Genomic DNA, 16,447 nt, shown 5'->3' with positions numbered 1-16,447 from the left:
GTAGTGTTGAGTTGAAGTCCAAATAAATAGAAGCTGTAAAACGCTCTTATCAAACAAGATGGCGGCTTGTGGCTCCATGGAAACCCAAGTACCGCATTGGTGAAAAACCATCCTGATTTTCCAAATGTTGACTCTTGAATCACCAGCGTTGCTCCTCTTGACCGTGCCGTCTCTGTCTGCAGGACCTGAACAAGAAGCAGACCCTGAAGGACCTGGAGTGCGCCATGCTGCTGCGGCACCACGAGTCGACGCAGGAGCTGGAGTTCCGGCAGCTGGGCGTGGTGCAGCGGACGCGCGCCGACCTGATCCGCACGCAGCACCAGACCGAGCTCACCAACCAGATGGAGTACAACAAGCGGCGCGAGCAGGAGCTGCGGCAGAAACACGCCGTGGAGGTCCGCCAGCAGCCCAAAAGCCTCAAAGTGAGTGAGGGCCGGGACGGCGAGGCGGTGCCGGTGGGGCGGGGCTTAGAGCCAGACGACGTGGAGGAGTGTGAGGAAGAGCCGGACGGAGCCGCAGAGCTCCGAGACGACAAGGCGATTAGGGAGGAAGGGAAAGGAAGTGAAGTGAGAGAGGTAGAGGGGGTGCAGTGGGCGTACGAGGGCGATCAAAGCGAAGCGTGTCACGTTGAGTCTGATGAAGAGGAGGAGGAGGACCGCGGCGTGGCCGACGGATGTCCGTCTGAGCTCGACGACTTGTCAGAGTTCTACTTCCCTGACGCGCCGGAGGAACTGAACACGGTCGCCGCCGCGGCCCCGCCTCCCCCGCCGCAGTCCTCCCTCCCCTCCCTGTTCTCCCACGCCGTCTGCCTGCTGCTCTCGCTCTCCACCGCCGCGCAGCCGTCCAACCTCACGCTGCTGCTGCTCTCCGTCTTCCTGCTGTCGCTGCGTCGCTCGCCGCCGCTGCCCTCACTGGCATCCGTCGTGCTGTCGGCCGAGCTCGTCTTCCTGGCGCTCTTCTTCTCCTACCTGCTGCTGCGCTACTGCTGCGCGCTCTCCCTCTCCTCCTTCCTGTGGCTCAGCCTGTGGGGTGGCGGCGTCTTCAGCCTGGCGCTCGCCGTCAGCCTGGGGCTCTACTACATCCCCTTCATTCTCGTCTCCGCCTCCTTCCTCAGCTCCCCGGCCATCTTCCTTTCTCTCTTTCTGCTCGTCGCGCTCGCTGTTCGGCCGGCGCGGAGCTTCCTCCAGCGGGCGCCGCGGAAGCTCAACCGCTTGTGCATGCGCGTGCTGTTCCGCTTGCCCCGCCCCCTTTTCGCCATGCTGCAGTCAGTTCTGGGCGGCGTGGCAGAGCGGAACCTTTACGAAATGTTCCCCAAAGCCGGGCGCAACTGGGGCGTCCGCCAATCGCGGATCCCCGTCCCTTTGAAGAGCTTACCCTCCGAGCATCACGCCCGCCGCCGTTGCCACAGCAACTCACGCCTGGCGAAGCTGCTGCTTTGGGTCGGGCGATTCGGAAGACGGCCGCTAGGGGTCCTCACAGACCTTGCCAACACTGTGATCTTGAAACTCGCCAGGCGGGTCGTTACGAACCTCCCGTTGCGCGTCCGGGTCAAACTCCGAACCCTGGGGCTCCTGAGGAAGGAGCTACCCAGCCGGTTGCCACGGTTACTGCCACGGGAGGTCCGAGAGAGGAGGCAGAGGGAGCGGAGCAGGAGGAAGATGAGGGAGGAGAGGATGAGGATGTATCGCGAAGAAACGAGATGGGAGTGCGGGTTGAGGCGAACCGCATCCGGAAGGTTTGAGAGAGGGAAACTCCGACCGTGGAGATAACAGGAAGTGACCCGGTTCTGGTTTCTGCAAATACACAACTTAACAAGGATCATTATTTTAGTTTCTAGTGCAAATATCTTAGTACACTTCAAAAATAACTTTTCAGCAAGAAATAGGAGCTGGGTTTAGTTAATAATTTATTAAAATTATTTTAAGTGAAATGATCGGCCATTTTGGCTTAAAATCTGTGAACAATGTTGATGAAAAGTTACTTGTGAATAGTTTTTGTCTTATTTCAAATGTTCACAGATATTTACACTGGAAACTAGACCAAAATACTAAAAAGACTTTATAACTGTTGTGTTTTTGCAGCGTATACCCGGCTAATCCAGAGATTATCCCCCATTTCCTCATTGTGCTTTTTGTAAAAGTTCCTTAAACCTCCATCAGTTTTATTACTTTGTTCTTAATTTCTAAGAAGAATCTTTTTATGGTTATTTTAAGACCGTTTTGTTTTTATCTTTTAGTCTTTTTTTATTTTGATTTTTTTTCTCTATAGTCGTCTCATTGTGCCAAGAACAAATACTTCAGTGTTAACGATGCTCCGTGAATGAAACACCTTTATGCTAAAAAAAAATTAAAAAGCTGTGAAAAATAATTTAAATTAAAAAAAAAGGTTTTATGATTTCAGAAGGGTTTCACCAACGTTGCCCTCAACACTAGCTAGCGGTCGGCGATAATCGAAGTGCAATAAACGGCGGCGGCCATATTTACCGTCGCTTCCAATCAAATCCGTCTGTTATTGATGGAAAGAAACAAAAATCCAACCTTTAATTTGAATTTGAATTAGTTTTTTTTTGATGGGGAAAACTGAAACAGGCCCAAAGCATCACTGGTCCTCCTCCATGCTTTCCTACATATCACCCCTAATCTAAATATGGCTGTTTTCTACAAGCTACTTCCTGATTTATCAAGACCAACACAAACTGCTTTTACTGGAATTACATGTTTTTTTGTCTTTCCCATTTTGAAAAGTGGCTGTCAGAATTTCATTGTTGAATTAAAGTTTCTATTTTTAGGAATCGGTAAAGGAGTCAAAAATTTGTTTGGTGGATTTTTTGTTTTAGGGAATACTAGAGAAACGATCCCACAGCATCACAGATCCTCTACCATACTTTAAAATATGCTTTATTTGTAGAAATGGACAAGTTGGGTGAAAGTAGCTGCTTTTTCAATTATGAAGACAAACACGCTTATGGCATATTTTATTGCTATTTTCTCTTGTTTTTCCCATTTTGAAGAGTGATTAAGGGAAGTAGCTGCAGTTATTCAAGAATCAGGGATCAATTATCAAACATTCCCAGATGCACAATTAAAAACGTGATTGTTTTCTGTGAATTTTGTAAAAATTTCTTAACAGTGAAATCACAATTAAATGCCTTTCAATTAAAGGTTGGATTTCTCTCTGCAGCCATAACAGATTAATTTAAAGTCATTAATATAAACCAGTAGTGCCAATAAAACAGTCTGTTAAAAACCAGAATGTTAAATCGTTTGAGGTTGTTGATTTTTCTAGAAATTCTGGTTTCAGTTTTTCAAATCATTTCATGCATAAAGCTGCTGAAATCAGCCGTCTTTTCAGTCGCATTTAGTTTTGCTACCTTATTGCGCTTGATGCAATAGTCTTGATATGATTTACCGTGTAAACATTTCCCTTTTTTAAAAAGAAAAGTGCCTACTTTCAGCTGTTTGCACAAGTCTTAGTCTGTTGTGAAGAGACGAAGTAGAGTAGAAAACGAAGATATCTCATAGTACTTAAAGCGTAATATAATAAAATTATATTTAATATATCAGCATGATATAGAACTTTATTGAAGCCATATTTTGTTGACAATCTTCTGCGAAATGCAGGGCTAGATTGATGAAATAAGAATGTGAGAAACGGAGCATCTCATTACCAAACGACCAAAAATATCCAGATTAAAGGAACAAAATTCTTTTTTTTTCTTCAATTAAAATCTTTACATTTTTCAAAAACAGTGCAGCTACTCTTCACCTTAAGTGGCTTTAATTTTATTTAATTTTATTGGTATCAGAAACCAAAGATATTCAGCGACCGACCAAAACAGTTTTAAGAAGCTAAAACCAAAAAAATATGTAGGATTTTTTTTACACGTTTTGCTTAAAAACGGCAAAAACATTTTATCTTTTAACGGAAACACCAAAGTGCTTCAGTAAAAACAGGAAGTTTTAGATCGTTAGGGATAAAAATGAAGGAAAAACATTTAAACTGTTTTACATGGAGGATTATAAAATAAAAACGTTTAGATATGAAAAAGTCGAGTTTTATCAGTTTGTTGGATTGTAACTCGCTCAGTTTTCACCTGTTTTTCTGTTTACATGTTGCATTGTGTTTTTCCCAGTTTTATCACCCTGTTTGTTTTAAGTTATGCAGTATTTTAAAGAGTACTGCTGCGTTCTGTACGGCTGTGTGCTCTAAAAAACATTTTATTTGTTATACTTAGACTTTTATTTGCACAGAAATAAATTCTTTTGTTTTGAAATCATTGTCTTTGTCTGTTTTTATGATTTTTTTCCCCCTCTTCGTCTTTGTCACCTCATTTGTTTTCTATTCTCCTTTTTTTGTTTTTATTACCCAGAATCCTCGTTCACTTCCTCCTGCATCATCACACGTTTTCTGTCCATTTGTCACAGAAACTATCAATAATTTGCCATATTCAATATCGATGACGTCTCTTAAAATTCACATATAAATATATTTAGATTTACGCAGTATATTTATATGAAAAAAATGTGTTACAGCTTTAATTTGTTGTATATATTAGCATAAATATATTCCACAATATAAATATTTTTTCGGTGAAGAAAAATTTTTCAACAAAATATTTAATGTATTTGGCAAAATTGCTACTCAAGAACTGTTTGATCTTAACAAATTAATTTGAAAAAATTAAAAATAGTTATATGGCTATAAATTCGAATATATTTTAATATTATTGAAAAGTTTCTTTATTTCAGAAACTCAGTTCACTAAATAAAACAGTATTTACAAGCACTTATTTATTAATTATGATGATTTTCAGCCTGTTTTCTGACATTTATCATTAGAATATATTACATCAACCAAATAAAAAAAGTTAATGCAGAAATAAAAATTATGCTTTGATCTTATTCTTTAAAGATACTTCTAAACTGATAAATGCACCACATTATTGTTCTTGTACTTTTATTCCATTTAATTAAGCAACCAGAGTTGAGAAATGAAACAAAGTTGTACTCAAGTAAACGTAGCATTTTTTAGTGCTATTAATATTTATTTATTTTTTCCTAAAAGTTGCTCAATGTTATGGAAAACACTGTTAAAGTGAAATCCATTCAGATGGATTGATCTTGTGAAAGGTGAGGCCAAGCGGCGTAAAAATCACTCTGAGAAATAAACCAGTTATGATTCTAGAAAACAAAGTTCAGGAAATCAATTTTTACATAATCCTGGTTACTATGAGTTCCAGAAATGTGGCAGAAATCTCTGAAAAGATGTGAAAGGTGTAAAAACTTTGGAAGAAAAAGATTGTTTTTTTACATTTTAGTCAAAAATTACGACAAATTATTAGGGCCATCCTAAGAAATATATATATATAGATACATATATATATATGTACATATATATATATTCAATAATATTACCAGAATAGTCTTAACAGAATAAAGTTGTAATATTGGCTTTATTCTCAAAATAGACTTTTTTCCAATAATGCTGATCTTATTCTGATAATATTATGACTTTATTCTAGTAATATTATTTTTCAACATGGCCCCAAAACTCTTAAAAATACTTTGCAATTATCAGAGGAGTTACATTTATTGGCATTCCAGCTGTCAAGCTTGTATTTTAATTACTGAATAGCTTTTTAAATTTAAAAAAAATTATTTTTATTTTTGATAACTTCGAGCTCCACGCCTGAACTTTGACTAGGCTCCTCAGAAACGGTAATATTACCTCCAGCTAGAAGAAATATATTAAAACTGAACATTTTCTCCAAACTGAACATGTTGATGATGTTTTGTGTTTTCCAGATCTGAATAAGAACAGAAAAACAGGAAATGGTAAAGCTTTCCAAGTTTCTATAAGATACAAATTTAAGTTAAAATATATGACATAGACAATCAGAGATGGGTTTTACTTTTTCTCAAATAAAAATAAAACCATTATTTAAAACAATCATTTAAAGATTTTCTACAAAACTAATCATAATGTTTTCTGTTTTGGTTCGTTTACCCATCAAATTATCAGCTTTCTATTTTCAGCAGAGCAGTTTTGGTTTTTGAGGGACTGACTGAGACCACAGACAGGTGGGTAATCACACACCTGCACAGGTACGGCAACCCATCAACTCACATTACGGCAAGTTGTTGACGTGCAGAATAAGAAGGTAAATATTGTAAAATTACCGTCAAAAATCACCAGAATTCCATATTTAAAACGATACTTTTGCTGCTTTTTTTGGTGTTTCTTTGATATGCTATAATTTTATAACTTTTTGGACTTAATTTGCACATCAACACCCTGCAGTAATGAGTAAAAGCAGCGATCAGCTCACTTATCCTTCCATAAATACTTGGATTTAAACACAGGTCTAAAAATTCGTTTATAGAGAACGAGAAAATTCTGATTAATTTGATGGTTTCCGCATCAATGAAGTTGGATTGTAAAGTTTACTTTGTAAAATTAGCGTCATGGTGTGATTCTTGTTGCTATGGTTACAATCCAGCGTCACATGGCTAACCTTTTCTTTGTGTTTGAGCTTTATAACACTCCTCTGCAAATAATAATAAAAAAAACCTGTTGAGGTCTGAACATGAGAACGGGCCCCAAATCAAGTTCTGCTTAAGGCCCCATATGACTTTGGACCGGCCCTGTGATTACAGAACCATAAATTCAGGCAAAAAGAAAATTAAACTGATCAAACCAAAACTAACTGCAGGTAATTTCTATAATAAGGTAAAGTTATCCACAGTCTTATTTTAGAACAAAGCTTGTCTACAAACAAGAGGTCTCACTCAAACATAAATGTGAGTAAAGGAGCCAAAGATTTTACTCAAAAAAAATACTGTGCAGTAAAACTACTGATTTTTTATCCAAAAAGTTACTAAACTAAATGTAATTAGTCACAATCCACCTCTGCAGACTGATTTGTAGCCTGCTTCGTGTTGTAATACAGATTCAGATTAAGTGTCTTCTGTAGTGAACAGGTTAGAAAGTAATCAGAAAAACTCCAAAATTTAAATTCATGATTTAAGAAGGGGAAGTGATTACTTTGGGTAGGCTTGGATAATTTTTACTCTTTAATAATCATTTATAAACTCCGTTTTGTATCTATCCAGTTTGATTTTCTGTATTAACATTTGATTGCTGACAACAGAAGAAATTGGTTGTGGATGGAAATACTGTTTTTGTCTGTATGTGTGGAAAAATAATAATACTCAGAAACTTTTAAATGTAAAATATGTTGGAGCCTTGAATTACATCAAACACCTAAACCACAAGTCACCAAATTTCTACTGAGCCTGGATGCAAAACTGCCTCCTGAATCGTTTTAACGCACTGCAAAAACACAAAGGTTTACAAAGTATTTGCCTGGTTTATAATCCAAATATTTTAACGCACTTGAAATTTAAAAATGTTAACTTATAAGTAACTTTTCAGCAAGATATTTGCTTATTTTAAGACAATAATTCCTTAATATTGATTGTAAAAAATGCTAATTCCACTGGCAGATTATTCATAAAACATTTTTCCATGTTATTAGTCAAATAATCTGCCAGTGGAAATAGAGCTGTTGCTAGGTAACGAGCTGGGCTTGGCTGAGGTTGCTAGGTAACGGCACAGTACAACTAGCACTTTTTCATCCATATTAAGGAATTAAATAAGCTCCTATTTCTTACTGAAGTTACTGTAAGTTGTTAGTTGTGTCTTATTTAAAGTGCACCAAGATATTTGCACTAGAAATTAAACCAAAGATATTCAGTAAGATTTTGTGTTTTTGAAGTGTGATGACCTTGATAATAAAGTTGCTAATGAAAAATCCACTTAGTATTAATATCATTAATCAAGTTAAAGGTTCTGGAGTGATCCGGTTCTGCATTACAGACTGGATCTTCTTTTCCAAATCACTTTTATTAATCTTAAAAGTAAAGTTTATTTATTCATTCCTGTGTTTTCTGAACCACCAGAGCTTTTGGGGTTTTTTCAGCCCGGTTTCTCTCGTCTCTCCTTCAGTCCAAAGAGCTCCAGATAAAGCGCCAGTTCCAGGACACCTGTAAGATCCAGACCCGGCAGTACAAGGCGCTACGGAACCACCTGCTGGAGAACACGCCCAAGTCGGAGCACAAGGCGGTTCTGAAGCGGCTGAAGGACGAGCAGACCCGGAAGCTGGCCATCCTGGCCGAGCAGTACGACCACTCCATCAACGACATGCTGTCCACTCAGGCTGTGAGTCGCTTCCCTTCCCACAGAACCCGACCAGAGCCGGTACTTTGGGTTTAGAACACGGCCCAGAGGCAAAGACGCAAGTCAGCCGCAGGTTTCCACCAAAAACTCAGAAATTCTGAGATTTCAGAAAATTTCTTGAACATTTCTGAGCTTGAGAAGTTGACAAATTATTAGAAACAGCTTGAAGCTATTCTAGAAAAATTTTGAGATTCATCTCAGAAGTTTTTCTAGGATGTTTTTATTTATTTCAGCATTTCAAAAGTAAGATATATTTTTACTTTTTGGAGGTTTTCTGAGTTTCAACTCTGAAATTCCCATGATTTTATTTTTAAAATATCTGAGATTAATTTCAAATTTGAGGGTTGTTGTTTTTTTTTAAGCAAATTTTAAAAATATTTGCTATTAAAAACCCCCTCATATTTTCCTAAATAATTAGGAAAAATATGAGTTTCAGAAGTCAAATATTCCTCCCAGATTCTTTTTTTTCTTGCAGATGTCTGACTTTTGGAGCTGGGAAGTTTCCTTGTTTTTATAGAAAATTTCTTAGATTAGTATTTCTGTGTTTTTTGTTGGAAATGGTACATGTCGTCGTAGTTCACTGCCAAAATATACCAAAACTGTACCACATTATTTAATTTCAAGAAGTTCTCATTGAATACAGAATAAATTATTTATAAACATTTCAACAGTTTAATGGGTAGTTTTATGAATATTTTATAGTCCCTTTGTGGACCTTTGTGATTTTGATGTGGCCCAGAATGAAAATGTGTTTGACACGCCTGGTTTCAAGTAAAGTTCAGAGGCAGCAGGGGTCTGGAGTCGAGCTTCATATTTCAATTTAGCAGCACAGTTTCACTAAAACTTCATATAACGTTTCATATGTAGCACGGCTATAATGCGAGTTAGCCTATTCTATTAACTTCTTTTATTTACATTTTTATTCTTCCATTTGGGTCTCGAATGCTTCTCACATACTATAGAGCTAAAATGCTTATACTGTATTTGTTAACTTAGATAAATTAAAAGATTTTAATAGTTTAAAATTATTTTTATTTTAGATTTAAAGGAATTTGCAAGTTTACCTTGAAAAAGTGCAGCAAATAATCCTCATTGTTTGTTGGGTTACCATAGTAACAATCTAATCTATTGTTAAGAGTTTGATTTTCTATCTTTTTCAAGAAAGAAAAATCAACCAATTATGATTGGGATTCACTAAATCTGTATTTATGGACCCCAAATTAAGTTCTGCCCAGGGCTCCATATAATCTTGCACCAGCCCTGTTCAAGGCAGTTTAAAGTGGAATAGATGGATCCCGTTCGATTCCAGTTTAGGGCATCAGTTGGGATTAAATGCCCCACATTGTAATCTAAACATTTTAATCTGATTTAAATCACAATTCAACAGCAAAAGTCAGAAATTTATTTTGTTTGACATTTTCTCCGCCCTGGATTTTTCAGGAGCGCTCCCACCTTCAACTTCGTCGTCATGCAGAGACAAAGCTTTGGGTTTTTTCCTGAATAATTTATTGTGAGAGGAATGAAGAGGGGGAGGAAACTGTAATTACCTCACATGGCAGCGCGCCATTTAAGCTCAGTAAGCCAAATCCCTGCTGCCCTTGTTTGTGTCAGAAATGTGAATAACCTCTGAGGTCAAAAACATATTTTTATTTACTGAAACGCTGCAAGAAGACATAACTTGTGTTCCAAATTATTATGCAAGTGATATTTTCTCAGATTTTTCTAAATGGTCAATGCAAATGATGGTCAGTATAATTTTCAAGTCATGAACTATTACAGAATAAATAAAATTTTACTGAACAAAGCTCCCCATGAGAACAGTATTTTTTTCAGAAATAAAAAACTCAAAATGCACTGTTCCAAATTATTATGCACAGCAGATTTTCTAAACATTTTATGGATTATAAAGAACTGCAAACGGTCATTCTACAGTTTTATTTTCCAGTCCATAACTTTAAGTTGCATAAGCAAAAAATTTCTAATTTGTTTGTGTTACAAGCTCAAATATCTGACTGCAGATATAACATGTTTGCCTGTAAATATGAAAAAATGCAAAGTATTGTGGGTATTTATCTTCTAATCTGACGGGAATTTTGAATTCTGCAGTTGAATCTTAACCAAGTTTAAAGTTTTGCCCTTTTTTCCTCCATTTGTTTTTCTGTGTTATTCATCAGAATAAATTTTGCGCTTTTAACCCGACTTTCTCCGTCTTTTCCCTGTTAGTTGCGGTTGGACGAGACCCAGGAGGCGGAGTACAAGGTACTGCGAATGCAGCTGCAGCAGGAGCTGGAGCTGCTCAACGCCTATCAGAGCAAGATCAAGATTCACACCGACACGCAGCACGAGAGGGAGGTGAAGGACCTGGAGCAGAGGGTGTCCATCCGCCGCGCCCTGCTGGAGCAGAGGGTCAGCCTTAAACATTAGCAAAGCCTATGGAACATGCTTTTACAACGTTGCCATTATGTGTCAGAAAAGTAGAAAACTTAATAAAATGTTGTGTTATTGCACTTTTCCTATTAGTTAATTTACTTTGAAATCTCCAGACTCAATGATTAAACGTTGGTTAAATGCAACTACGTAGTTGTAAAACATACATCATGATTTAAAAGGACATATCAATACAATAAAGTAAAATTTCATTGAGCTCAAAGAGTCGAGTCCTTTGCAGTTCCAACTGGATCTGGTTCTGGTCAGAATATAATAGATAAACAAAAATGGAAATTGTCACAAGTCCGAATGCAGTTGATGACTTATGAGACACAAAATTCTGAATATAACTGGCGCCACCAACATGAATTTCATTAGCGGTTGGGATTTGGGATGGTTTTTTTTGGAGTTGGGCGAATTTTGCTTTGTTTTTAGGTTCTAAACTGTCAGACCTGGCAACCCTGCCCTCTTTGCAAACCTTGACAGGAGCCTAAAACCCAGAATGTAAAACATGTTTTTGTTTTTGCAGATCGAGGAGGAGATGTTGTCCCTGCAGAACGAGCGCTCTGAACGCATCCGCACCTTGTTGGAGCGGCAGGCCAGCGAGATCGAGGCCTTCGACTCGGAGAGCCTCCGCCTGGGCTTCAGCAACATGGCGCTGACCGGCGTGCCCGGCGACGCCTACGCCAAGCAGGGCTACTCCAACGCCCAGCCGTCCGGCTCCCGCTCCGCCGGGCACTGGAGCCACGGCGTGCACCAGCAGAACATGTCGTCGCAGCAGCTGTCCCGCCGCAGCCACAACAGCAGCAGCAGCAGCGGCATCGGCAGCGGCGCCAGCGACCGGAGGAGCGAGTCGTCCTCCTCTTCCTCCCACGGTTTGGGGATGGTTCTGGGGCACGGGCGGGACGGCAGGGACATGCACCACTCATCCCGCTCCTCTGCCTCCTCTTCCTCCTCCTCCTCCTCGTCTTCCTCCCACCACCAGCGCCACCACCTGCCGCAGCACTACCACCACCAGAGCACGCCGCAGCTCTACCGGGAGCGGGAGAGAGAGCGGGAGAAGGAGAGGGAGCGGGAGTGGGCCGGAGTGCGAGGCTCCGGCGGTGACCTGGCCCACCCACACCCCCTGCCCTTCTCCCATCAGCTACCCTCTCGCTCCTCCTCCCAGTCCCTGGCCATGCTTCCTCCTCCTCCACCGGCTCCACCCTCCATCTCCGGCCCTTCATCCTCCTCATCTTCCTCCTCCTCGTCGCAAGGCGGGATATACGGAGGCGGAGGGCTGGTGGTTCGTGGTACACCCAACCTGATGGCCCTGAGGAACAGCCCCCAGCCGCTGAGGAGGACGGCGTCCGGCGGCGGGCCTGGAGGCGCCGGCGGCAGCGACGGCGTCCTGAGCCGAAGCACCTCGGTCACTTCGCACATCTCCAACGGCTCCCACCTCTCCTACTCTTAGGAGCCTTCAGAGGCGCGGCAGCGAGGAAGGTGAAGGTAGCTATCACAGGCTGCGTCTCTATAGATAGTTCCCACAAGACCCGACCAGAAGAAAGCCGCCATATTGGTAGGCAACCGGTGAACAGTAGCTGTCTGTCCATTACAAATGTGGGTACAAATTTGTCGATATTTTGTTGATATATAAAAAAAACACAGTTTCACAATAGCGGTGTTTCTAGTAAATAAGAAATTAAATTAAAATAGAAGCTTGTTCACACGATAAGTTATTACTTATGACGATAAGTAACTGTTATGATGTCAACAGTTACATGAGATATATTCATAATTCATCCATGGGACTAGCACTCATTTATCAGCCAATCAAAAGAGATGTTGGCGTGTTAGTCAGGCGTTGGGGCGACAAACTCCTTACAGTTCGGAGGAGCTAAGTGTGTGGCGTTTGGGGGAAATTGGAGTCTATGATTTTACAGACCTGCTACAGCTTTTTATGAACTGTGCGATGCAAAAAAAACAAAAATAAATCATCCTCCTACCACTTACTGTTGTTGTCTTCAACGTTTCCGCCAGTACTAACATCCAATATTCATCACAAAAGTCGTGTGATGCACAAAGTATTTTCATTGCAGTTTTCGAAATGCATCTATTTCAATACGGCCACCAAAAAACACCTCATCCAAGTGCAAAACTTTATCAAAAAACATTTTGTTGTGTTTCCATTAACGAGTTTATTTTCAAAATTCCAATTTTGCAATTTTATGGTTACTGGAAATGCAGCTACAGAAGCAGCAGCAGGCCTGTTACGATAATACATGTTCCTGGACAATAAACTGTCCAGGAAATTATTGCGATAAACAATAATACTGTCGTATTAAAAATTTTCTCAAAATGCCATTTTGGTCAAGATTCAGGAAGAAAAAAAAATCAATTGTATAGAGAATTGCAATTCCTAGTCCTGAATACTGAGTCTGTTGAGAATGCTCAAAAATTTTATTTTAAAATGTGTTTTTAGAAACAACCAATCAGAGTTAAGAGGTGGATCTTAGCGTTGTCAATCATGCTTGTGTGCGAATTCTGACTTTTTTCGTCTGAATTATAACTTCTTCTCAGAAGAATCAGAAATGTTTAAATTTCTTATGCACCATCAGGGAAATCTAGTCTTAAAATTCTAATCTACCAGATAAATTTGGGACGGGCTAAAGCGCCGGTTTACAAATCCTGTAGCAACAAAGAAACATTTATGGAATTATTTTCATATACTAACTACATAATTGATATACACCTAAGAACATTTATTTATTTAGATTTTGACAAGGATAGACACCAAATTTTCTTTTTTTGGCATAAATGTATTTATTCCCCTATCTACGATGGCCAATGCCGTCTTATAGCTTCATTTCATTTTTTTTGTTGGCCCTAATCCTCTTCCATAATTACGGTTATTGACTGACATTGTCACAGTTTGCTTAATTTTAGAAACATTTGAAAATATCCCTACCGCTAATAAAGTGATCAGAGCAAATCCATGCCGAAGCTTTCCGTTTCCTCTGGATATTAGCCAGCAGCTCTCATTCATGCTTAGCAGCGAAGTTTGCTCCCATGCACAGGTCGTTTACTGTCTTATCGCCTTTGTTTTTACACCCTTGAATCAAACCACAAGCATCGCCGTTCTCTTGTGCGCCATCACTGAATTGGAAAGCTGCTTCCCGTACTATCAAAATGGCGGCATAGCACCTGGCTGAAGGAGGTGTGACGTCATGCGGGAACTATCTATACTCCCTTTACCGCCTTTCTCTGTCTTCTGGACAGATTTCAACTCCTGGAACCGTTGAGATGCAGAACTTTGTGCACAAAAAGTCCCAGCGGTCATGAGGAAGGGGCAAACCGGGGTCACCGAGCTGCATCCTGCCTCTTTAGACTCAGGGTGGGTAGAGAAGGTTTCTCCCATTCTCACGGATATAACAAGGGGAGGAATGTAACCACCTGTGTCACCACTGGATGACGGTGGTGCTAGACGATTCTGTTCAGCGTTTTTATCTCTGTTACTGTATGAAAATGTAAGGCAGGACGTGTAACCGGGGGAACGTTTGGCCTTTGTTTCCTCCTGCGGCTGCAGAGACGGCGGCCGTGTCTCAGGGTTCCTACACAGCCTGCAGATTATTTTTATGGAGATTAGCGATGGAAAGTTTTGGGAACATATGAAGAAATAAGAGAGTATGGAAAGATATTTGTATTTATTCCATATCCCATTGTTGAATCAAGGTTGCATCATACAATCATCTTCCATTTCTTTCATTTGTTTTCAGCCGTTCTTTCAACCATTTGTTTTCCTTTCTTCCTTTTGTTCTTCTTTCCTCTGTTCATTCGTTTCCCATCCTTCCTTCCATTTTTTCCTTTCTTCCTTTTGTTTCCCTTCCTTCTATTGGTCTTTCATCCTTCTTTCCATTTTTCCTTTCATTTCTTTTCCATTCTTCTTTCCATTATTCCTTCCTTCTTCTGTTCATTCATTTCCCTTCTTTCCATTTTTTTCCATCCTTTCTTCTTTTGTTAATTTTTCTTCCTTTCTTCCTTCCATTACTCCTTCCTTCCCTTCTTCATTTAATTGTTTTTCTTCTTGCTTTCCTCCCTTCTTCTCAATTCCTTCCTTTCGTTTATTAATTTCTGTTTGTACTTTTAAAACGGGTCAAACCGGACCGAGGACTCTGGAACCTGCGTTGGGTTTAAGCTTGAAGCTGTGTAGAAACCCTGCCGTCTTCTTCTATGATGTTCTGCTCTGGAACGGAGAAAGAAAGAAGACATGGGAGGGAAAAAAGGAAGATGTTTTTGTTTTGTGTCCAGATGCTGAAACAAAAGTCAAAGATGAAATTCAGAAAACATTTTTGAACTGCTGTTATTTATTTATTTTTTTTAAACTGTGTAAAAACACAAAAACAATTTGCTTGGAACGTCACCAATGCCTTCAAGGGGTTCTTAAAGGGATGTTGTGCCATCCACTTTTTATTGTTGTTATTATTATTATTATTATTATTAATATAAATTTATTTCATGACTGAACTGAAAACACAGAATGTTTGTAAAAAGACTCTTCCGTGGACGAGGAACTTGTATAAAACAAAGCTTTCTGACATACTGAATATCTCGATATAAGTGTCACTCCAGTGCATGACATAGATGTACATAAAATAGAAAAAAAATGAACAAACACATTGAACAGTACTGTATCCGTCCCAGTTTACCGCATTTAGAATCACTTGTCCCAGTTTTTTTTTTTTTTTTTAACCTTTTACTGTAGATATTTATGGGAATATTAAGAACAGAAATCATTTGGTTTTATAGCTGAACAAAGACAATGATAGTAATTTTTTTTATATACTCCAAAGTTGAACTCCAGCTGCATTTTTTTCTATAGGTGTCGATATTACCATAACTAATCCTGGTGTAATCGTTGTCGTGATCATGTTCACGTTTTTTCTTGCGAGAAGCAAAAAGGGGGCCCACTGTTTACTGTAAAAACATAGAACTATAACAATAGCTGATGAATCTGTTGCATTGTCAGGTGTGGTGTGTCTAAGAAATCAAAAACTATTAATAAGGAGATCGTTAATAACTGTTAATGATTTATGTACGTGTGTCGAGCGGTAAAGTCTAGTTATAATGCCACTTTCTTTTTATAAAAAAATAAGACTAACGACTATTTAAGATAAAAGGACACTCCAAGCAAGCCACCCCGCCTGACCTCTGACCCCCTTCCTTTGGACTCTCTTTGGAGAAAAACGACAATAAAAAAAAAAATCTATATATACAGGCCACTGGAATGTAAACACCGGTTTACTTTTCGTTTTGGTTTATTTGTGTTTTGCGAGGATCAAACTGCCGAAGGATGCAGCATGCAGGCAGTGGACAGAAAGACGGAGGGATGACGGGACGGGCCCCCGACTGAGCTGCTGTGGCCCCCAGGAGCCCTTCACAGCAGCCCGTCTGAAGCAATCAGTGTTCACGCAAAGGGTTTTATTTACTACTGTGGGCATGATGCTCTTTTTTTTTCTGGTTTAAACAGAAGAAGGAGGAGGAGGAAGATAATCGCCCTGCAGTTTGTAAGACTCAGCAACACCAGCTCAAGACAACGCCCCTCTGTGTAACACTAATACTTTATGCTCGGTTGGAGTCTCAGTGCATGCATAAACTCCTTGTAAAAACGAAGACTCTGCGGGCTTTGGGACGGCGTGGACGTTGGTGTGGTTGCTTGTTAGCCTCCAGCTTCGGAAAAGGAGAACGCGGGCTCATGGAGTCGAGGTTATTTTGGGGGCGTTGGGGGTTTTATTGGGTGGGGAAG

At 39.8% G+C, this 16,447-nt stretch overlaps 1 protein-coding gene across 3 annotated transcripts in view; it reads left to right on the top strand.

Moving 5' to 3' along the window:
- taok2b (TAO kinase 2b) overlaps positions 1-14,528 on the top strand; it is a 33,503-nt gene extending 18,975 nt beyond the window's left edge. The window contains exons 17-21 of one of the 3 annotated variants that reach the window (XM_028030939.1): positions 183-422; positions 8,008-8,220; positions 10,462-10,644; positions 11,195-12,153; positions 13,924-14,528. In XM_028030939.1, coding sequence (XP_027886740.1) covers positions 183-422; positions 8,008-8,220; positions 10,462-10,644; positions 11,195-12,118 — 1,560 coding nt within the window. In that variant the 3' untranslated portion in view covers positions 12,119-12,153; positions 13,924-14,528. Of the gene's footprint in view, positions 1-182; positions 4,274-8,007; positions 8,221-10,461; positions 10,645-11,194; positions 13,435-13,923 lie in introns of those variants that run through there. The other 2 variants (XM_028030931.1, XM_028030922.1) reach the window with 2 other exon arrangements.
- Positions 14,529-16,447: the final 1,919 nt, after the last annotated feature.

Source organism: Xiphophorus couchianus, chromosome 2 (assembly GCF_001444195.1).
Source record: "Xiphophorus couchianus chromosome 2, X_couchianus-1.0, whole genome shotgun sequence".
NCBI lineage: Eukaryota > Metazoa > Chordata > Actinopteri > Cyprinodontiformes > Poeciliidae > Xiphophorus > Xiphophorus couchianus.
Note: the sequence above shows the minus strand (reverse complement) of the source record. Positions and strands in the feature narration are given on the sequence as shown.